Genomic DNA, 24,878 nt, shown 5'->3' with positions numbered 1-24,878 from the left:
TGTTATTTCTACATTCGATAATTTGTGATTTAATGAGTTCAGTTTATTTACTAAAAGCTCAATACGCCCGATAGCCGTCAATATATCCTCCGAATTAAATGTAAAAGTGTAAAACTCATTAAGAAGTTCACTGATCTGCAGGTCTCTGTTTGCTAGAAAAATCTTATCCAGTTTCTCCAACATAGAAAATGTCGTATCTATTAAAATCACATAATTCTCTAGGTCTGGATCTATTGAGCTTAGAATTAACGACTTACCCCATGCCTCCATTTTATTTATCGATAATAATCCCTCACTTGTTGTCGTGGTCGCAATCTCCTCATTTTTTTTTTAAATATTTTCAAAACCCGCAGCAATTATTTTCAAAGTAATTTTTTGTTTCCAACTATGGTAGTCAGAGTCTTTTGATAATAATGGTTTGATGGGCTTGTCCATCTTTGAAAAAAAATTTCCTTTTAACAGTCACTCCTGCTCAAAAAACTGGAAAAAAACTCCAAAAAATATAAATATCTGGGCCCATAACCTCTTGAAATGGTGGATGTTGATGATGGGATCACTCTCAAACCAAATATACACTTATAGACTGATTCGGAAAATATTTATTCTTACTCAAACATATTGGATATAATTTAGTTGATACAGGATTATTATTAAATATGTATATAAAAGTTAAACAGTTATTTTTGAATACTATACATCTTACTTATTTGAGAATATAAACGGAATTAATTTATTATGACAGAATCCAATCTATTGAAAATAAAACTAGTATTCCTAATTTAAAGTAATTTAAATATATTACATAAAAAACCAAGTAGGTCAAAGTTATCTAAGGAGTATGTATACTCTGAGATTACCAATCAACATGTTTTACCAGCAGTTCCATCAGATCATTATTATGCACCATCATTAATGCTTCCGCATGAAAGATTCTTTAAACATCCTCGTAGAACAGTAGACGGAGCACTCTTCTCGGGAAAATTCAGAACCTGCAGGAGGTAATGAAGTTGTGTGAAACGATGAAGCTACTTCTCTTCGGCGATCCTAAAGGTGGTGATGTGGTGTTATTTCAACCTTTGCATTTTTCATATTTTTTATATTTAGAAATTGTTACGTTGACACTGTAATTTTTAATGAAATAAAATCAAATCAATATATTTGGTGTGCCGTTTATTTATTACATCGATATGTCTGTTAAAAGATTGGTATTCTTGCTTCAGAAATTTAGTGCAGTCTTAAATTGAGGTGGAGTGTTGTGAATAGGATCTTCTTGAGGATCGAAAGAGGTTGTTGCACTATTAGGTTGATTCTATAAGGAAGATATATTTAAAACAGTAGAGAAAATATGTGCACGAGATAGAATTTTAATTTTATTATTTTACGTTGTTGTTCAATCAATATATTAGTTTAATAATAAACATTATTTAAGTAATTTACAGTGTGTAATTCCTAACCAAATTCTTTCAAACTGCGTTAAATCAAATTTATTATTTTTTAAGTATTTGTTATAATTTGTGTTACATTTTTTGTTATAGTGGCAACAAAATTTCTTTTCTTCATCCCAATCTAAACGAGGCACAAACTCAGATGAAGAATTATATAGATATGGCATGCGCGTTCACCCGTAAGGGACAGATAGAGAGTACTATAGACTATACCTATATATAAGTAAAAGGATTGGGGTTACCAGTTATTTGTTTTGTCCCGAAAATGAATAATTACGATATAATTTAATATAGACCAATTTATATATTCCCAATTAAATTGTAATTAATAAACGTAATAAATATAAAAAACAATGCGTAATTTTTGTTTATGTGACTAAGATTACGTAAACAGATTTTTTTTAGTAATACTTAGGTCATAAATTCTGTTACATGTTTAATATAAAATAATTGAAACAAGTTTATTCATTATGTGACCATTTATATACCAAAATGAACTTAACAAAACATAGATTCTTATGACACTAAAGTTTACTCAAAATGACATCCGTGATTTTGAATACAGGCCTTCAATCTGCTCGGCCAGTCGTCTATCACAGCACGAACGAGGTCCATGTCAATATCGGCGGCTGCCTTAATCAAGGATGTCTTGAGTGACTCCAAAAAAAGAATTTCCCGATATTTTTTTCCCGCGTACTGCTTCAACAAAGCGCGGCATCTCTTCAGTCTTAGGTCCATTAGACGAGCATTCAAACGATGTCCTATTTTTCTTCGATATGCACGAAGCCCTAAGTCTTCATAAAAAGCTACAAAAAACATACCAATATTATAGTCATATAATTTTAAATTACTCTGTATATCATTACAGTGAACACTACATGTAAAACTACTTAATATTAAACTATTTTGAATGTAATTTCTAACAAACAAAATTTACATGGGACAAATTAAAAAGCATACTCTTTAAAATCAACGGGATAAGAAAGTATCAAATATTTAAAAACACAGCATATACCAGAATTAAAAACTCCTTTTGAAATCTGTTGAAAATAGTATAAAAAATGTGAATTGTTTCATTTATATACATTATACATACTATAATTTATTTCCCCTAAATTCAGGGTAATTTTTACAACAAGATGGTGGTATTATTTTTACGGGTAATAACCAACCAATTTGAAAAGAAGTTTAATATGGCCGCTTGTTTCCCAGATCTACAGTATATTATTTGACACAAATGACATCTGCGTTTGGGCGCATAATGTTCGAAAAATACTATTTTATTTTAGCTGATTTTACCCGTATTTTAACATATTAGTTATTACAAAGACTGTAAAGAACAACTAGTTTGTATTTTCTTCCTTATTTTGTATGAATACATGTGAATAGGTGCGTAGTTTCAGTACTTACGAGTGAAAGGTTATGTTTTTCTCTTTTCGCTCACTACGGCTTTTACAACCGACGATACAGCAGTATACCATGTTTTATAAACTTTACCTTACTAAAACTGTAATATCAAAATATTTTTGCACAATTACAGCCACTAAGTACTCACAATTTTCGAAAAATAGCACGAATGTCAAACTTTGTTAGGGACAACCTAGGTTGTTTGTAGGGGACAACCTTTGTTCCAAACAAACCCCAAACCCTGGTACGCAGAAAGGGACGGAAGATAGTTATCCCTGTCTTTGTCACGTCACAGGAATTGTGTATAACTGTATCTCTCTCACTCACGGTATTATTATTACCGTGTCATAGACTTGTTCAAGTCATATAGACCGGAATGTGTACCTGAAGATATACCATCCATATCCATACATACATCTTTTAGAAAGATAAATGCAAACCTTTTGAATCGATTCACAATAAGTCAGGTATGTTATTATTATTAATTTATTTTACTTTTTTTTAAGCCATGATCTTTCTCTGTCAGCCTCAAAACATACTTTCAATGTTTTTTTTTACTCACATTCACATGTTGACTTAAGTTTTTTTTTAATTTCAGAGCAAAAGAAATTTGTTGTGCAATACAAAACAGTATTTATTGTGGACGAATCCAATTAATTGTGTAAGTAATTTTATAAACATTTCTAAATTAAAAAATACATAAATTTATAAAAGAATATAACATATTGTGTTGGTTTTTTCAGGACTCGGGAAGAAATAAGAAAGACCCACTGATACCAAACATGGAATTTTTAAAGCTTGGTTCAATGCAGTATATTGAACAAGTTACACAAAAAACATATCTTGATTTTTCTAGGTAAGATATCTATATATTTCCTTAAAAAATATAAATCAATGAGAGTAATATATATTTTTTATATAATAATATATATAATTAAAGTATAAAAACATGAAAATCACAACCAAATCTAGATAAGTGTTCAAGGGACCACAATAATTTTCACGCTTACGGATGCCATCCTTCAGGATCAGATAATGATTCTCGCTTATAGAGGTTTCTCGTTTATCAAGGTTCGACTGTACTAGTATTTTTTTTAACTGTATTAAAACATTCTTAAGAAATTTTTTACTATTTCTCCATGGCCAAAAGGATTATAAGAATTTCAGATGATATTAAAGAAGGAAAAGAATAAGTCAGCTTTTCTGTGATTGTTTTTACAGTATAAATCCACATTTAGTCGATCAGATGTTGGTATTTATGTTTCTTCCTCAGCCCAGTATCTCTGCTGAAGCACAGTGTTAGCCGGTCCAGCATTCGGCCAGCGCGACTGCGCGCTCTGCTCTGCAACGACACTGGCACCACTCTGCTGGCACTGGCCAGCGACAATGAACAGGCTTTCTTCTCACATGACCTGCATCATATACTCAATCACTGTAAGTGTTAGATTTCATTCAAATATACAGTCAAGAGCGTCGGTGGCTCAGGGGTTAAGCACTTGACTTGCAATCTGCAGGTCCTGGGTTCGAATCCCGCAATGTACCAATGTGTTTTTTCGATTTTCGATTTACATATGTACATTTATCCGACGTTCTAACGGTGAAGAAAAACATTGAGATGCTACCTGCACATATCTGGGAAGAAATTCAATGATATGTGTGAAGTCAACCGACCCGCAGCCGGCCAGTGTGGTTGACTATGGTCTAGTCAACCCTAACTTGGGGTAGAATAGTGAGCTGATGATATACAGTCAAACCTGTCAAGTAAGAGTCCAAGGGATCACGATATTTTTCTAGCTTATAAAGGTTTCTCTCTTACTCTACTTCATCGCTTTTGGAAGTCGTCTGTCAGGACAATGACGATATCCCATTCCGGTAACATGTGATTTCATGCTCACAATGCTATTAGATTCGACTTCGTTCGCGGTATTCCAGTTACTGAAAACTTACCCTGACACAAACTTAAAGTGCCTTTAAGTTTGTGTCAATGTCAATAAGCCTTTATTCAATATAAAAAAAAACTCCGCCTGTTTCAAATAAACAATAAGAGTGATCGATGTTTTTATTAAGTAAACGCGACTAGGATTTATACCCAGTCACTGTACCCCTGACTACTGTACAGTGTGAAATACTCTATTGCCTAATACTTTATAAAATGCGCTAATATAGACTACTAGTTGTCACCCGCAACTCCGACCGCGCAGAATTAAAAAAAACTTAATATGTAGCCTATGTGTTCTCTCAGACTATGTTCTACAACTGTGCCAAATTTCATATAGATCTGTTGAACTGTTCCGGACATACCTTCAAACAGACATCCATCCATCCGTTCATCTAAACATTCGCATTTAAAATATTAGTATGATTTGAATTGAGTGTTGATTGATTTAAGTTTTGTCATAATTTCTGTTTTCAGGTTTCTTTGACAAATCACCATACAGTTACGAGGAGAAGCGATACCTGCTGCACAGACTGGCAGTATTCCAGCGCACAATACTGCAAGGAATTCCCGTTGTGACCAGATTCCTTGCACAGTTTATAGCGTTCTGGAACGAAACTGACTTCTTTGGTGAGGTAATTTCATTGTCACATTCCTTTTTATATCTTTTTTTTTTGCACAAATTTCACTCCTGTTTGCTCTAGTTTAAGACTGGTTTCTAACACTCGAGCGTAATAAGATAATTATTTATATTTAGATAATTATTTTATTTATATTATATGTGAAGAACGTGGATCAAAATTGATATAGGGTAGGCAGTGTGTAGAAAAACCAAGTTTCTCGCTTATGGAGGTTTCTCTCTAACACAAGTTTCTCGCTTATGGAGGTTTCTCTCTAACAAAAGTTTCTCGCTTATGGAGGTTTCTCTCTAACACAAGTTTCTCGCTTATGGAGGTTTCTCTCTAACACAAGTTTCTCGCTTATGGAGGTTTCTCTCTAACACAAGTTTCTCGCTTACGGAGGTTTCTCTCAAACCCAAGTTTCTCGCTTATGAAGGTCGTTCGTCGGGACCGGACAAAGACTCACGCTTATAGAGATTATCTCTTACCATCAGCTTATCCAAGTTTCATCTATGTATAATATTGGTATAAAGATTATTTTTTATATTAATTTACAGATAATGGACCTGGTGGAATGGTTGAGTGCGGATTGTTATGAATACATTGAGGCAATAATGACTTCACTCACAAAGATATACTGCAGAGCAAATTCAATGGACCAATGCGTTATACTCAGGAGTTTGTCAGCGATATATGCTAATTTAGTGAGTTACTTTATATTATTTATGGTTTTTATTCTAGTAAAATGTAAAGTCTTCAATCTGCTAAACAGTAAATAAAAGTACTAGTAATGGTGGACTGGTTTATAGATGACAATTGGAAGTCCATGGTCTCTGCCTACCCTTGTGCGTTTTCGAGCGTGATAGTGTTGTTGTTAACATCAGTTTGCACATTGGAAACGATTTTTTTTTAGGTCTACACCAGTGTTCGAAATTGCAGATTATTTATGAGTACAAACTCACCACAGATAGAATACACACAGATTTTACGTGGAGTAGCAAAATTGTTAACACAATTGTATAGCAAAGGCTTACAAATAAATCCAGGTAAATATATTTTTGTATATAACATAAGATAAAAAATTAATAAAACTCTGTAATATTTGACTTGAGATAATTGAATTTTATCTTTAAATTTTGGGAGCGTCGGTGGCTCAGGGGATTAAGCACTTGACTTGCAATCTGCAGGTCCTGGGTTCGAATCCCACCATGTACCAAGTGTTTTTCGATTTACATATGTACGTTTATCCGACATTCTTACGATGAAGGAAAACTGTGATGCTGCACATATCTGAGAAGAAATTCAAAGATATATGTGAAGTCAACCCGCACTTGGCTGTGGTTGACCATGTCCTCGTCACCCCTAAATTAGGGTAGGCTCTGAGCCCCTCAGTGGGGATGTACAGTGACCTGATGATGAATGAAAAAAATCTTTTATTTGAATCACTTTACTGTATTTGAATGTATTCGTTGTATGGAATGTAAATGTAAGCCTGTGTTAGACAATGCGCTAGTGCTGGCGAGTTGCCTGAGCGCTGCGTCGCGCTGCGCACGCGCAGATGTATGCCTGGGCGCTGCGTGCAGTGTGCCGGCCGCGCTGCTGCTGGCGCTGCCGCTGCTGGCGCCCTCTGCCGCCACCCTCGACCACCTCGTACATCTCATACTTACGTCAGTACAATCATACATACATTTCTTTTGTATACAGGGTGATACACTCCACTTTAGGAACCTCTTTACTCTCTTTTTTATTTTTAACTAGCTTTTAACCGCGACTCCGTCCGCGCGGAATAAAAAATAGAAAACGGGGTAAAAATTATCCTATGTCCGTTTCCTGATTCTAAGCTACCTGCCCACCAATTTTCAGCTAAATCAGTTCGACCGATCTTGAGTTATAAATAGTGTAACTAACACGACTTTCTTTTATATATATATAGATTTTAAGGCAGAAATAACTAAATAGTTTTAAATGAGAACACCATAGCTGAAATTATATTCACTAAGACTATCTGTGAATTCTTAAAAAATCTATTATTTTAACTTTAAATTACTTTAGAGAAAATATATGTAAATTAATTTATTTTAATTTAATTTTATAGGTACAGGAAGATATTCTCGAAGTTAAAAAATAAGAACAATGGTGTACGAAATACCCACGAATTTGAACATCGACAGTTACTAAAGGCGTATACATCAGACATTATATCTTGTCTGTATCAAGAAAACTTCCTCAGCAACCGCCAGGAAGGTTATGTGTTCAGCAAACTGAACATGCAGACTGTAACAATGCTGAACAAAGTCATCCCTAACGCTGATTCTAAACTAAGTCTCAGGAATCATTTACCATTTGCGCCGTACACTTATTTACAAATTGAAGGTTCACAAGCTGAGACCATAGACAACTCAATGTGGTTCAAATACGCCATCGACAAACAGTTCCCTAGTTTGTGCAAGTTGTTGATTATGACTACACCACAATTGATTAGTTAGACTGATTGTTGTCTAGACAGAAATTTTTCAATTCACTTTGATATATTAGATATTGTATAAAATAACATGAAACTTGCGAGGTGTGATTCTTCACCCCCTTTTCTTTACCCCTTCCCCTGTAAAGTAAAAAGCATGTTTTTATGACGTCATCAGTCTCAAATCTCATGTGTATGTTTCGTTTGACGTCACAAGTTACTTAACTGGATTTTGTCTATGTCCTGATAATTTTGTTGTTGTGTGAAATAAAACTAATTACTAATAAGGGACTATTGATAAATATAAACGCCTAGAAAGTACAAAAATATTTCTAAACAAAAAAAAGTAATTATAAAATAATTTATACAATCAAATTAAACCATAATATGTAGTAGAGATACAATAAGCGATGAAAACAAAGTCACTAAATTTCGCAACACATTGTGAAGTTAAACTCAAAATCTAGTAGTCTTTTAGTTATTAAAAAAAAAATGGGACCCATCTGCAAGCACTACCTTTCGTTTGAAATAATTTTTATCAAAATCGGACCACCAGAGGCGGAGCTTCGCTATTGCGGCGAATCCAGGTGGCCGTTTGCTCGTTTGCCACCTTATCATATAAAAAAAAAAAACATAAAAAAATACAGTCGAATTGATAACCTCCTTCTTTTTTGAAGTCGGCTGAAAATACAAAAAATAACTTTATATATTTTATCTTCAGAAAAGAAAGGGTTTTCTGTATGTATTATGTATTTAGCATTAAGACATTTGTCAGTTGTTTTACAAATTGCAGTAATTCTAACCGTACATTTCCACTGTTGCAAGATTTGTATTAAAACATGATGTGGTCTCTTTTGTCAGAAAGAATGAAAGGGATGACTTTTTTTACAGTTACTTGCATGGGACTTAGTAAAATTATGACTAAAATTTTCATTTTATATTTATTATTTTTAAAATGCTTTGATCTGAAGATATTGGTTACACATGGAGTGTCCAAATATTTGACATCTTGTGAAATAATATTAATTAAAATATTAATTTTGAATTTATCGAGTTTTATTATTTTCTTTAGTAATATTATAAAGAGGTAAGATTTGTTTGTTTGTTTGTTTGTCATTGAATAGGCTCTGAAACTACTGAAACTACAGTGTAAACTCTTTATAACGTTATCCTTTATAGCAATAAACTCCCTGTAACGTTGAAGTGAGCCCAACTTGGCTGATTTGCGTTAAAACTCACATATTGAAACACTCTTTATAGCGATACGCCATTCTCTATTACGAAAAATGTGTTCATATTTGTAGATAGTAAATATTTATTATCGGTATTATTGTTTATGTTATGTTATCTTGCTAATTTGGTTGTTTTTTTGTTCGCTCCATATAACGATAACTCTCTATAACGACAAAAAAATGCTCAGTCCCTTGAGTTTCGTTATAAAGAGTTTACACTGTATTTGAAGAATTCTTTCATTGTTGTAAAACTACACTAACACCGGGTGCCATAGCTTATGTTTAGTACTAGATTTTTTTTAATTCCGCCCAAAGTCGCGTGCAACTGCTAGTTATTTATATCAGAGATAAATTACTTTGGTAACTGTTTATTATGACTACCTGTATACAAATACATTCTGACTGATTTTGAAGAGTGAGTTGTCATTTGTATTCTTTCTCAGAGCTTCATAAGTCATACAGTCAGTTGTTAATTATTTTGGATTCAGTTCAAATATTTCTTATAGGAATACTAATTTTCGCCCACGACACTGTCCGCGCGGAATCAAAGAAAAAAACTTGATGTTCATCTATGCCAAATTTCGTCAATATCCGTTGAGCTGTTCCGAAGATACCATAACATTCGCATTTATAATATTAGTAAGATTATTTATATTAGTGTTCAGCAAAACATTTCTAATTATAATCGGCTTGAAAGGCAACCTAAGTGCATTCACTTCGGTTTAACACTGTGACGTGTTAAGCTGATTACTACAGAATAATGTATACCTAATACCTACACTTCTATCGTGCTAAGCCTAAAAGTTCTAAAGGTGTTTGTTGCGGACCTTTTTGCTATTTTGATAGCTTATGTAGTTTTCTATTATTGACAATCACATTGATATATTGCTTCATGACGTTTGGCTGTCGATTACCCCTGTTCTTTATATTTCTTAATTATTTGTTATTTATTTAAATATAGTCATTGCAGAGTCATTGGTTTGTTCACTTCATTTTGTTCATTTCATTTTGTCCGGAGAAAATGTCGAAGATTTCACAAGCACTCAAGGTATACTCGCGAAGTTCACCCCACCTGCGACACCTAATTTTGGAGGATGTTGGGAGCGCTTGGTGCGATCAGTAAAGGTGGCTCTGAACGCAACATTAACCGAACGAGCTCCGAAAGAAGAAACCCTAAGCAGTTTACTAGCCGAGGCAGAAGCCATTGTCAATTCAATGGCGCGATAAGGGTAGTGGACGTTGCAACAGCAGGGGGAACGCTACACTGACCCGTACGAAAGCTGGTTAGGCTCTCCACCTAAGGCCTTGACTGGCCTTGGTTTGAATAACCAGTTTGTGCTTAGCTGCACGAGGGGGAGGATGTTGCGGACCTTTTTGCTATTTTGATAGCTTATGTAGTTTTCTATTATTGACAATCACATTGATATATTGCTTCATGACGTTTGGCTGTCGATTACCCTTGTTCTTTATATTTCTTAATTATTTGTTATTTATTTAAATATAGTCATTGCATAGTCATTGGTTTGTTCACTTCATTTTGGTCCTTCACCCGTAAGTTTCCAGCGTACCTATTTTTCATTACGTAACTTTAGTTATTCATTCATTTCGTAGTATTTGCTTTCATTTTCACTACTTTATTTATTTATTTTTTTTTTCACCTAATGATCACCCGCAGTAAAAGTAAAATCATGCCGACAAGCCCTGCGACTAGTTCCCAACACGTAGACACCGTTGCCCCAAGTGAGACGTCTAAATCAAAGTCATCACGCTCGTCGTCCATAATTAAGGCTCAAAAGGCCGCCCTAGAGGCCCTCGCCTTGCGCCGACGTCTTGAGCACGAGCAGGAGCTCGCTGAAAATGAGAGGCAGCGTGAGCTCCAGCTGGCCGAACGCGAGAGGCAGCTGGCCGAACGCGAGAGGCAGCTGGCCGAACGCGAGAGGCAGCTGGCCGAACGCGAAAGGCAACGAGAAAGTCGGCTGGCAGCACTCCGCCAGCAGGTAGAGGAGGGCGAATTGCAGGCCGAACTTGCCGCTCTCGACGCGGAAGCCACTTTAAGTCGCAGCAGTCACAGTGGTTCTGCCAAAGTAAGTGTGGAAAGAACAGAAAGATGGGTACAAAGTTTACGACAGCCAGTTTGCGTTGGAGAAAATACAGGTAATAGAGGCATTCCCGCAGTAGGGCGCGAGCCATTAGTGGTTCCGCCTCCCGGCCACCAGGCATCTCTGCCGGCCACTGGGTCAACTGCATCCCCTATTAACAGTTTTGTTCCTCAGAAGCAACTTTTAAACGTCACTAAAGCATCCAACGTGTCCGTGCTATGCGTTGGCGAAAATACAGTTTTTAGAGGCATCCCCGCAGTAGGGCGCGAGCAATTAGTCGTTCCGCCTCCCGGCCACCAGGCATCTCTGCCGGCCACTGGGTCAACTGCATCCCCTATTAACCGTTTTTTTCACCAGAAGCAACTTTCAAACGTCACGAGGCCGTCCGAGGCGGCCGTGCTATGCGTTGGCGAAGATACAGGTAATAGAGGCATTCCCGCAGTAGGGCGCGAGCCATTAGTGGTTCCGCCTCCCGGCCACCAGGCATCTCTGCCGGCCACTAGGTCAACTGCATCCCCTATTAACCGTTTTGTTCTTCAGAAGCAACTTTCAAACATCACAAAAGCGTCCGAGGCGGCCGTGTTAACGCGACCGCTCATATCCACGGAGCTTGATCGGAGTAGCCTGCTTCAAGCTGTTGCTGACACTGCAGCTGCGGCCAAGGCGCTTGCTACTTCGCACCGTCATAAACTACATTTTAAACGTATTTTTGATTTAACCAAAAGCAATTTTTCAGATATTGAAAATATTAGTAGGTTACAAAATGCACTTCGCGGCGCGGCCCGAGATGCAGTCGCGTCACTGTTGCTGGCTACTGACGAACCGACCGATATAATTAGAGCTCTGGAGGAGAACTTCGCTCGCCCTGAAATTATAGTATTTAGGGAAGTCTCCGCTCTAAAAAATTTACCACGTTTGGGATATTACTTAAAAGAGTTAATTACGATAACGAATAAGGTACGTAATTCTATATCTTCTTTTATGAGGCTCTGTTTAGCCCATTTTGGCGTGTACCACCCTTGGAAACGTAAACTTCGTGTAGTTCACGATGCCGCAATCACGAATGAGAACGTGAGCCTAAACTCTTTGTTGCTTCCTGGTCCAGACCTGCTTCAGCCCTTGTTAGGTATTTTACTTCGGTTTCGCGAGGGCCGTATCGCTCTCACTGCTGATGTCCGGGAAATGTTCCCTCAAGTAAGGATCAGGGAGCAAGATAAGGACGCTCCAATAGTCGTAAAGGGTCGAATTTTATTTCAACAAACGTGGAGGTCTAATGTCGCTTGGGACACCGAGTTCCAACCACGGAAGCATTAAGGTGGTCTGATTGGTTTCAAGAGTTGTCAAAAGTAACTTCTTTGGAAATTCCGTATTGGTATTCTAACTCTAAAAACTCTGAACCAACTCAGAGGCAGTTACACGTTTTTGCTGAAGCAAGTGAGCTCGCGAACGCGTGTGTCGCTCATTGGCGTCTTTGGTACTCAGACGGCAACATCGAGCTTTCTCTCATCTCTAGTAAGGCAAGAGTTACACCCTTGAAACCTACCTCTATCCCACGTTTAGAGCTCCAGGCCGCTTTAATAGCTTCTCGTCACGCGTTCACCTTTAAGGACAGTCATAGAAAACAACCGGCACATACTTTCTTTTGGACTGATTCTATGACAGTCCTTCAATGGTTACGTAGTGGTGCGCGCTCTTTAAGCCTTTTGTTGCCCATCGTTTAGGCGAAATTTTTGAAAACTCTTGCATCTGGCGATGGGTACCAACAGACTTGAATGTGCCGATGACGCTACCAGAACGCAATCAATAACCTCGACGCGTAACAGATGGTTTCGCGGACCATCTTTTCGTTTTAAATCCGTTGAGGACTGGCCTACAGAGCCGAGGTATCACCAAATACCGATGAACTCAAGACCAATAGTTTTGAGTTGGTCGGACTAACTTCCTTTGTCGAAGAGTTACCGACACCTGTCACAGCTATTTTTGCCAATTTTAGTAATTGGCAGCGCTTATTACGTGCCACAGCCCGGGTACTTCAAGCTGCGGCAAAGTTTGGTGTTATTTTGGCTTCCTTTAGAAATTCTAAATTGAAAGGCGAAGTTGCTTGTGCCCGCCATCCTTCAGCGTCCACTACCCTATCCTCTTAGTGCAGATTTAATAAAGGCCGCTGAAAGGCAAATTCTGCAACGAACACAGCTCGAGAGCTTTTCCATAGAATTTCTTCATGTCATCCTCCGAACAGTCGTCTCAGAAAACTGTCACCCGCTTTGGGAGAGGACAAATTACTGCGGTTAGCCGGAAGAATTAAAGCCGCAGAAGGCATTGATCCTGACACGCGCTTCCCCATCCTTCTTGACGGTCGTCAGCCAGTAGCTAAAGATTGTCTACTATGCAGAATAAGAAAGTCCTTGCCGGTAAACCCGAAAACAGGCGATCTGCCACCTGAGAGATTAGCTCACCATCGACGGCCCTTTACTTTTACGGGCCTGGACTACTTCGGCCCCATAAGCGTCACTATCGGGCGCAGGCATGAAAAACGTTATGTGGCTTTTTTCACCTGTTTAACTGTCAGAGCCCTTCACCTGGAGATGGTACATAGTCTATCAACTGACTCTGCCATCATGGCTATTAGAAGGTTCATTGCAAGACGGGGCTCTCCAAATACTGTTTTCTTGGACAACGGAACCTGCTTTGTTGGTGCCAATCGCATTCTCAGAGAGTTCTACGGAGAAAATGTCGAAGATTTCACAAGCACTCAAGGTATACTCGCGAAGTTCACCCCACCTGCGACACCTAATTTTGGAGGATGTTGGGAGCGCTTGGTGCGATCAGTAAAGGTGGCTCTGAACGCAACATTAACCGAACGAGCTCCGAAAGAAGAAACCCTAAGCAGTTTACTAGCCGAGGCAGAAGCCATTGTCAATTCAATGGCGCGATAAGGGTAGTGGACGTTGCAACAGCAGGGGGAACGCTACACTGACCCGTACGAAAGCTGGTTAGGCTCTCCACCTAAGGCCTTGACTGACCTTGGTTTGAATAACCAGTTTGTGCTTAGCTGCACGAGGGGGAGGATGTTGCGGACCTTTTTGCTATTTTGATAGCTTATGTAGTTTTCTATTATTGACAATCACATTGATATATTGCTTCATGACGTTTGGCTGTCGATTACCCTTGTTCTTTATATTTCTTAATTATTTGTTATTTATTTAAATATAGTCATTGCAGAGTCATTGGTTTGTTCACTTCAGTGTTGTTACACTGACAATTTCAGGCCTGTTTAATATTTTTGTAAACACGTCTTTTCCTCACAATAAATCTTACGAAGATTATAAATACTAAAGTTTGAATGGATTCATGTATGGTTCTTGGTTACTATCTAATTCCAGAACGACAGAGCTAGATTACAGTCTGAAAAAGCCCTTAGGCTCAGTGCTTTTAATTCCACGTACGAAGTCTACGCTATAAAAATGTTCATATAAAATTTGATTTAAAAGTGGTCATATATAGGAAACATTCAATCAACATAATCGCGAGTCATTCAGGACCCCAATTACAAGTTAAAAGGTGCGGGGTCCGCCTTATCTACTCACAGTGTGAACATTTACGTTCAAATATAAATTAAATACAATATTACGACGTATTACATGGCGTAGGATGCTTTCCCCAGGTCTCCTATAAGGTATCTAGTTTTGGTATACAATCTATTTTCTTAAACCAAGTAGTAAGTTGATACCGACTGATGAATTTAATATTCGTTGTAAGTTTCTAAGTGAAATTAGTAAATGGTCTAGCAAATATGAAATCGTAAGGTCGTATCGTATCCATTACTACTCCTTAAATATTATCTTGATCAAGGGGTTATAACATCAACATAGTCTTACCCTTGTATTAGATTCGCTAAACATATTATCAAGTACTGATTAGAATAGTTTTTACAACTATTGTATGGAGATTGTTTTGTGATATTACTGTTAAAAAATTACTATCTTCCCTAAAGCTCATTTCTTTTCACGGTCCACTCTCAAGTATACATTATGGACACTATGGAGCGAGAGCGTTATTTTGTTCGGGGAGAGGGTGGTCACCCCTTGCCCCCACGCCTCAATGGGAACCGTATCCCGGACTTTTGTCCCCTCGTGCCCCTTTTTGTGAGGGACATCTTCAAGGATATTGTGTTAATCGGACTCCGTGATACTTTTTACGAATTTTTTCGGCGTCGTTTGGAAAAAAATTATATCTGCCCGTTTTCTTTGTGGTTGTTCTTTATTTCGTTTCTATTGTTTCGTGTAATTTTATCCGTATGGATTTTAAGTTGCACTTTCACTGTAATAAACATATTATTATAATTGCAAAGAGAAAATGAGATTAACATAGATACTAATTTATATCTATAGATACCTAATCCGGAGTACAAAAGTGAGACGAGAAAACGGCCTCCTCTTTTTTGTGATAAATATCCCCAGTGTGGTTATTTACATTACAAATTTACCTATAAGGAAAATTATATACAACCTATTTTGTTAAGTTCATTCTTATTTATTACTTTTTAATCTTACTAACAATATAAATGCGAAAGTTTAAATGGATGGATGTTTGTTAGAAGGTATCTCCGGAACGGCTAAACGGATTTTGATGGAAATTGGCACAGATGTAGAAAATATTTTGGAAGAACACATAGGCTTATAATACGCTGTTTTTTTTAATTTCGCGCGGATGTAGTCGCGAACGACAGCTATATAATATATAATCTTTAGAGATGGATGATATTTTTTTTTTAATATATCATAGTGGAAACTTCGGTAAAAGACATAAATAAATTAATACACATTTATTTATGATCGGACATGAGTTAGTGCTGCGAACACAAAGGATTGTTTTGCGAGTAAAAATATGCGCAACTGGTAACAATTCACATGGGGAGGTTTTGTGAGACATTGAGACATTCAGAGAGTCGTGGCAACCCTTGCGACCCCATGCTCCCTTTATCTCCAGTCAAAAATCGCTCGGAGAGTTATGTTTTCGATGTGCTGTAACTACTGCTCCATTTTTTATTTGCCATTTACGCTTTTGGGTTATAAGCTCTTTTACATTTTTAATATGAGTTTGCTTTTTTGTTTTTTTTTAAATCGAACGTTTTGTTTTAGGATTTTGTTTATTTTTTTATTTTTAATAAGCTAATGGCATTGTTGAATGGCATTAAACATCTAATAATAATGATAAAAATACGATGTCCGATACCAAGTTACTTTTATGATATTTAACTTGTGCTCTTTTTACAAAATTTAACTTTGTTCTCTAACCAAAGTTAAGATCTAAAGAAGTAAAATTTTAGGTTATATAATTTACATAATCAGACTTCATGATGAAAATTACATACTACGTAAGAAGCAATTTGGTGAGCGGGAGTTTGTATAGTAGCTATTTAAATAGGATCCTACGTGTTACTGTATGTCAAAGCCCTCCTAAACCGTCGGAATACGCAAACACGGGCGTTGAATCGTGTTAGCTTGGCTCAGAGCTCTCCCTGTACCCGGCTGCTGTATCAATCGATAAAATTCGGGTCCGCGCCCCCGGGCGTCATGGCAACGCTCTCCTCCCCCTACCCCATCCTCCAATGTTGACTTAGACGGATCGGGTAAGAGGCTTATTAATGGTTTTATGTTACTCTGCTGTACCCTATAAAAAGATTTCGCCATTAAAAGTGTTTGTACACTTACTTCTTTATATCTTTACTTTGTACAAGGAATATTTGAACAAAGAAAATGAGTTTTGTTCAACAATTATAAAATCCATTCTTTTCAAAATTTGTATAAGATATATAAAATAATTAATTAACAAAATGCAGATTAAATTATTTTAACTGTGAGCAATAAAAATGTTTGTTCCCTGTTTAATACGTCGCCATTTTCCAGACTGCGTGGCGCCATTTCGAATCGGGAGCGTACCCGTCGACCCACCCCGGATACGTTCACGCTGAGCTTGTCACAATATCACTTTAAATGAAAAGCTTAAATATTTTTTAATCTCTTTCCAATGCGATAAAGTCCAATAAATAAATTGTAGGTGTCGAGTGAACAACAAAACTTTTATTTGATTCCAAACATTTACAATGAATGGGACGCAAAGAGTGTTGCCTCAATCATTTTAAATCAAAGCCCCACTGTCTTCATCAATTCAATTCAATTCAATTTCCAAGCAGTGGCTTTTAGGTGTGCCAACTGGGCACTGATATACTGTCTTCATCAGAAAGCTGTATTTACAACGACATCGATGACGTCGTTCGATCATAAAGATGACGAAAGAGTACAATAAGCATACCTCCGTGAAGTTGGCCCCCTCACTTTAATTTTTTTAACTTTTTTTTACGCAAATCGTTTGAGAATCGTTTGAGAGGGTTTGAGAGAAAAGAAATATCGTTTGAGAGTTCCTACTTTCTCCGTAAAAACAATTTCAAATTCTAGTGTGAAGTTGGCCCCCTCACTTTACTTTTTTTTATTTTTTTCAATGCGAATCGTTAGAGAGTCGTTTGAGAGACATTAAGAGAAAAGAAATATCGTTTGAGAGTTTTTACTTTTTCTGTAATAAATATTTTAATTCTGGGCATCGAAAGTTACAAATCGATTTTCCTTTTTTTCCGAATTAAATATGGCAATCATGCACTTGGACGTTTCAAATTTATTGTGTATGTAGAGAATGGTAAGAGAGTGATTGAGAGAAAAGAGAAATCGTTTGAGAGTTAATACTTTTTCTGAAATATATATTTCAATGTCGGAATCGAAAGTATCAAATCGATTTTCCTTTTTTCCGAATTAAATATAGCAATCACGCACTAAGACGTTTCAAATTTATTGTGTAGGTAGAGAATGCTTAGAGAGTGATTGAGAGAAAAGAGAAATCGTTTGAGAGTTAATACTTTTTCTGAAATATATATTTCAATGTCGGAATCAAAAGTTACAAATCTCAAAAATTGAAATATATATTTCAGAAAAAGTATTAACTCTCAAACGATTTCTGTTTTCTCTCAATCACTCTATTACCATTCCCTACCTACACCATAAATTTGAATCGTCTAAGTGCATGATTGCTATATTTAATTCGGAAAAAAGCAAAATCGATTTGATACTTTCGATTCCGACATTGAAATATATATTTCAGAAAAAGTATTAACTCTCAAACGATTTCTCTTTTCTCTCAATCACTCTCTTACCATTTTCTACCTACACAATAAATTTGAAACGTCCAAGTGCATGATTGCCATATTTAATTCGGAAAAAAAGAAAAATCGATTAGTAACTTTCGATGCCCAGAATTAAAATATTTATTACAGAAAAAGTAAAAAGTCTCAAACGATATTTCTTTTCTCTTAATGTCTCTCAAACGACTCTCTAACGATTCGCATTGAAAAAAAGAAAAAAAAGTAAAGTGTGGGGGCCAACTTCACACTAGAATTTGAAATTGTTTTTACGGAGAAAGTAGGAACTCTCAAACGATATTTCTTTTCTCTCAAACCCTCTCAAACGATTTGCGTAAAAAAAAGTTAAAAAAATTATAGTGAGGGGGCCAACTTCACGGAGGTGTCGCTTTCGTGCAGACGAAGGTAAATCGTCAAAAAAAAACAAATTATTGTCTATACTTGACGATGAACATTGTGTCATTTGAATTTGACGTATAAAGTTCAAATATTCTCGCGGTAAAAATACAAAAGTTTAGTGAAGTGTTTGTGTTTCAATTTACGTTTTGTAAAATGAATTCGAAAAACGCAAGCAGTGTGCAAATCGCCATAATGGTGGAATTTATGGAAAGGTACGTCAATAACGTATTTAAAATGGTAAACACCCCGCAGGGAAGAGTGAGGCGCCAGGAACTTTGCCAACCATTAAAGATGTTGCTGGGTAAGGCAGGTAGTGATCCTGACAAGTCTATGGAGCAATGGATCAAGGTTGGTTCTAATGTAATAATGATTGTAAACATAAAACAAGACATTCATTCTGAAGCATGTTTGTTATGCTGGCAGACACATCCTTTTTTATTTTACTTATTCTTTGCAAGTGCCCTTGCTATTGAATCATGTATTTAATAACAATAGTTTTGTAGTTGCCATTTTCCTAGCTACGAATATCACATTTCATCACCCAAACTTTATATTTTAGGACTACCAGTAGAGGAACAGTCAAATGAGGAGCCTCCAGTTGAGGAACCATCTATCCAAATACAAATTTTGGAGCAGATCACTGACAGTAATTTATTACAATCCTGTTATTTCATTTAGAAAAGAGATATGCAAATCTATTCTTCAGTTGGTAACTGTATTAATAGAAAAATATTTAATTAGTACCCTAATTTATTTGCCCATGTTTCTGTTTAATCATTTGGGTAAAATAAATAAATTAAAATCAATTGATACAATTTAATGTTTAGTTTTATCTTATTATATACAGTTTAAATATTAATATTTACTAACTTTATCATGATATTTCAGATGATGAACAAAATGATATATATGCTGCCCCATCATCAGTTCAAAGGAGAGGGAAATGGCATCCAGGACCCTCACTCACTGGCTTATTAATGTAATGCTTATGCTTTGAGATGCAGTCTCAAATGCAAAAACATGTAACATTTACATTGGTTTTGGTTGTAACTTGTGTAATTAATGTTTAAGTGAATATTGAAATAAAAAATAATTGTATATAAATAAAGTTTATTTTTAATTTGTAAAACATTCATCTTCATCATATTTCTTCTTAAAAATTCACTTTTAGACATTATTGTGTGGGCTTCTTCAACCAAACTAAAAACTGCCAATAATTAGTCTATTCCTAACAGCCCGCCCCACAATCACATCCAGCCCGTTTTCAACAACAGTTGGTTGTGTAAGAGCAGTGGACAAAAGTACTTCTGCATCATCTGTAGGAGTTCCTCTTGAATCTATGAGCATGTTATGCTGATAATAAAGGATACGCTGAGCTAACAAATATCAAGATCTATATTTAACCAAATGCCCTTTCTATGCAGTTTCGGGCCTTGACATGCACTCTAGTGTAGTTCTCTCCTCTAGATCCTGGTTCTGCATTCAGAATAGGTGTCACAAGGTAGCTCCTTTGAGGGTAACCACTGTCACCTAAAATGTTATAAGTAATATTAAAGTTACAAATAATATTTAACATAGAACATCACCTGTTGAATATTTTTCTACTAAAAATACAATTACCCAACAACCAAACTGACTTGCCAGATAGTTGCAGAGCCTCCATATGGCTTTGCAGTCTGCTACTTGCCCAGATATGACTGTTGTGACTTGCACCACCAAACTTGGCATTAACATTATGTTATGAGACTCCATTCATAAGAAGCCTTCTCGCTATTATTGTACTTATTAATCTAGAGTTCGTATTTATCTTATTCTCTTTCTTTTACATATACAATATTTATAAATTTAAACTTACTTTTTTTCTAATGTATTACTGTATTACATAATATCTGTATTAGTAAAATAGTATCTTCAATTCATATCTGCCCTGCACATAATTATACTTTCCTCTCATATACCGGATGACTGGTAGAGAATGCCTTTAGGCATTAAGTCCTCCTTGTACTTATAAAAGTGCTAAAGAATAAATAAATAAATAAACATTAGTGATTCTGAGATCACTGTCACATACCTAAAATATTTAATTGAGATTAATCTTTAATTATCTTATAATTATTATAACAAACATAAAAAGGTTCATACCATTTGGACATTAAGAGAATGAAAGCCTTTTCTGTTATAAAAACAAAGTACATCTGCAGCTGGACGAACTATGGCCACATGGGTGCAATCAATGGCACCAATTACACCAGGAAAATTAAACTTAGTATAAAATCTGTAAAATAATATTTGTAAGTAGTTGTATGTGCTCAAGATAATAAAAATAAAATGACGGAAGTTATATATAGTAACCCCTACCCTTGCTTAATTTTAGTTCTTTGTGTGCTTGTTTGTGGGAATTGTATCCATTTATTTGAAATCTCATTCAGAGCTTTTGTCACCTCTCTGATACACCGACTTACACTTTTTTGATTCATATGTACCTCATTAGCAACACCTTTCTGATATGAACCCATGGCATAAAAGTTCAATGCTGTCAGCACCTAAAATATAATAATTGTGTCAGTATAAGACTCAAAGTGACTAAAGTTAACATTAATCATATTAAATACATAATCACCTTTTAACACACATATATTAAAAAAAACATATATCATAAGAAATCAATTTACCTTAAGTTCCAGTGAAGTTGTTTTCGAACCTTTTAAACTGGTATTGTGCCTGAGCTCGTCACACAACGAGTGGAACTCTTCCTTATTCAGCCTGTAATGAGCTCTAAACTGCCACTCCGGAATTTTTTGGAGTAACCGTTCGCGATTCTTTCGCCATTGCGAAGGCCAAGCAGGGAGCGTGGGAGGAGTGGCTCCAAACGCTGGAGGAGGACCCATGGGGCAGACCGTACCGAGCGGTGCGGAAGAAGCTTCGACCCTGGGCTCCACCCATAACAACTACCATGGAGCCACAGTTGGCGGAGGAAGTGGTCGGGGCTCTCTTTCCGCACCGGGTAGGGTCTGCCTTGCCGGCGGAGGAGGAAGGAGAGGCGGTCAACGATGAGGTGGAGCCGGTGTCCGAGCAGGAGGTGATGGACGCCGCCGTAAAGCTCCGCCTCAAGAAGACCGCCCCCGGGATGGACGGTGTGCCTGGTCGGGTACTATACCTGGCGCTTCCCGAGCTCGGGGGGCGGATTAGGGCCCTTTTCACCAGATGCCTGGAAAAGGGCCGGTTCCCCAGCTCGTGGAAGGAAGGTAGGCTCGTCCTTCTAAAGAAGGATGACCGCCCGCCCGACCAGGCATCGGCGTATCGGCCGATTGTGTTGCTCGGCGAGCCGAGTAAACTCTTCGAGCGCGTGCTCGTTGCTCGTCTCGCCGAGCACATAAATCTGAGCGACGCGCAGTTCGGATTCCGCTGTGGCCGGTCGACCATCGACGCGGTGTCCCGACTCAAGGGCCTAGCCGAGGAGGTAGTCGCACAGGGCGGCGTGTTGGTGGCTGTGTCGTTGGATATTTCAAACGCCTTCAACACGCTGCCCTGGACGGCGGTGATGGAGGCACTGCAGCACTTCCGTGTTCCGGGCCACCTGCAAAGGCTGATCCGGGACTATTTTATCGGAAGGGCTGTGGTGTACCCCACGAGAGACGGCTGGGCCCGACGGGCCATGTCGTGCGGTGTTCCACAGGGATCGGTCTTAGGACCGTTCCTGTGGAACATCGGTTACGACTGGGTGCTGCGCGGTGACATGTTGCGGGGGGTCGGCCTGATATGCTACGCCGACGACACCCTCGTGACTGCCCGTGGCAGTACACACCGCGAGGCGATGGTTCTCGCCACAGCGGGGGTCGCCCAGGTGGTCCACCGAATTCGGAGGCTGGGGCTCGAGGTGGCGCTCAACAAGTCTGAGGCCCTGGCATTCCATGGGCATCGACGTGGGCCGCCTCGAGGCTCCCAAATAACGGTGGCCGGAACACCCATCACCATCGCAGGTACCATGAAGTACCTAGGACTCATCCTCGATGGTCGATGGGCCTTCCGGGAGCCTTCCAAACTTTCCAAACCTGGGCGGCCCTGGAGGGACATGCCGCCGCCTCTATATGGGGGTGGTGAGGTCGATGGCGCTGTACGGGGCGCCCATATGGTCGGAATCCCTCAGCGCCCGTAACCGCATCCTGCTGCGACGTCCGCAGCGGGTGATGGCGCTGAGAGTGGCTCGGGCGTACCGTACGGCGTCATACGAGGCGGCGTGTCTGATCGCCGGTAGCCCGCCGTGGGCGCTCGAGGCCGAGGTCCTCGTGGCGGTCTATCGGCGATTGAAGGAGAGTGACCTCCGCCCGCATCCGTCGGAGGTCAAGCAGTGGAGGGAGGAGGCTCGCGACGACCTCTTCCGGAGGTGGGCGGAGGAGCTGGAGTCCCCGGGACCGAGCCGGCAGTTGGTGGCGGCGATCCGACCCGTCCTGCGGGAGTGGGTAGAGTGCCGCCACAGGGCCCCCAACTGTAGGAGCCTGGCGCTATCGTCTTATTAGTATATAGAGACGATCTCTACAAATTGTAGAGTCATTGTAAAATAAGTTAACTAAGCTATTTAAGCTTTTATCTGCCTGTAATTGTCGTCTTGCATCTATTGTGCAATACCTAGGTTAATTGAAAAATTTTATTGACGTATAAAAGTTTTTTGACTTTATACATACGATTGTAAGCTTTATAAAAATTTGAGTAGTCGTTAAGTTTTTAGACCGGTCAAAGACCCATTGAAAATATCAATTTATGTTACTGTGCTGTCCGACTGTCCCCCTATTGGGACACTAAGATAATTATTATAAATATTGTATTTAAAGTCTTATTGACCGTCACCCTTATTGGTGGCGTATAGTTAGGTAGGTTTTTGGGACTGAGAATATTTTCAAAAATTTTATACGATCGCCCGAACAATGTTTGGATTCCGAACACCCGAAAAGAAGACCGGCCAGGTAACTCCACCTGATATAGAAAGGCCGGGAACATCCAAAATGGTCTGCGTAGAAAAGACAACTTCTCCTCCTCCTCCTGAAAAAACAAAAGGCACCTTAGTTAAAGAGGCACAAAGGAAATTAAACATCAAATTAAATATACATAAAGAGACTTCCGACAGCTCCCCAAAGTATCGGAGTCGAGCTGCGGAAGCCAAGACATGGGTAACGAAAGCTAAAATTCAATTGGGTCAATCAAGGAACATCAAAACGGAAATAAAGAATGAAGTTTGTTTAGCCATAGATATTTTATACAAGATAATCAAGGAATTAGAAGGAGAAATACAGGAAAAAGGGGAGAATGAAAAAGGAAAAAAGAGAGAAGAAAAGGAACCAGAAAAAGAAAAAGAGAAGGAAATGGAAAAATTTGGGAAAATCCTAATCCAAAAAATGGAAGAACACGCGGAACTTATACAACAAAGTAATGAAAAAATTAGCGTATTACAAACCACATTAGAGGAGCAAAAAGAATCATATAAACAAAATTATACTTACGCAAATGCTGTTACACAGGAAATAAAAACAACGAAACAACCAACATTACATTCGATAGTCGTAACCGCCAGAAATGAAATAGAAACAGGAGAAGAGGTGTTAAATAGAATTCGATTAGCAGTAAACGCGAAGGATGGCGGAATATCGGTTGAAAAGATAAGAAAAGCGAAGGATAGAAAGGTAATAGTAGGGTGTAAGACGGAAGAGGAGAGAAAGATATTAAAGGAAAGATTAAAGAAAGCGGAAAAACATTTAAATGTAAAGGACATTCAAAATAAAGACCCGTTAGTAATTTTAAAAGACGTGTTTAACTACAACATCGACAAAGAGATAATGATTGCTCTGAAAAATCAGAATAAAAATATAATAGACGATATAGACGCAACCAGGTTGGAAATAGTGTACAAAAAGAAGGCAAGAAATCCCCACACTAGACACATAGTGTTGAGGGTACCCCCGCAGGTTTGGAGAAAAATGATAGAGGCAGGAAAGGTACGGGTCGACCTGCAGCGGGTGGTGGTTGAGGATCAATCCCCACTCGTTCAGTGTTCGACCTGTCTGGAATATGGACACCCGAAAAGGCTATGTAGAATTA

The 24,878-nt window shown here is 38.1% G+C and overlaps 2 protein-coding genes across 2 annotated transcripts; one reads left to right on the top strand and one right to left on the bottom strand.

Annotated features, from left to right (window-relative positions):
- The first annotated feature begins 3,213 nt into the window (after nt 1–3,213).
- LOC123723082 lies at nt 3,214–7,894 on the top strand. The gene is made up of 9 exons (XM_045685630.1): nt 3,214–3,319; nt 3,451–3,513; nt 3,596–3,708; nt 4,126–4,286; nt 5,266–5,423; nt 5,966–6,112; nt 6,322–6,454; nt 6,910–7,075; nt 7,504–7,894. Exons 3-9 carry the CDS (start codon nt 3,635–3,637, stop codon nt 7,892–7,894), a joined length of 1,230 nt encoding a protein of 409 aa, XP_045541586.1. The 5' UTR covers nt 3,214–3,319; nt 3,451–3,513; nt 3,596–3,634.
- A 12,063-nt stretch (nt 7,895–19,957) lies between these two features.
- LOC123723081 (putative nuclease HARBI1) lies at nt 19,958–21,676 on the bottom strand. The gene is made up of 6 exons (XM_045685629.1): nt 21,461–21,676; nt 21,147–21,331; nt 20,931–21,063; nt 20,830–20,859; nt 20,409–20,520; nt 19,958–20,318 (listed from the first exon to the last, which is right to left on the bottom strand). Exons 1-6 carry the CDS (start codon nt 21,674–21,676, stop codon nt 20,188–20,190), a joined length of 807 nt encoding a protein of 268 aa, XP_045541585.1. The 3' UTR covers nt 19,958–20,187.
- Nucleotides 21,677–24,878: the final 3,202 nt, after the last annotated feature.

Source organism: Papilio machaon, chromosome W, assembly GCF_912999745.1.
Source record: "Papilio machaon chromosome W, ilPapMach1.1, whole genome shotgun sequence".
Taxonomy (NCBI): domain Eukaryota; kingdom Metazoa; phylum Arthropoda; class Insecta; order Lepidoptera; family Papilionidae; genus Papilio; species Papilio machaon.
The sequence above is the reverse complement of the archived record's forward strand: the minus strand, read 5'-3'. Positions and strand labels throughout refer to the sequence as shown.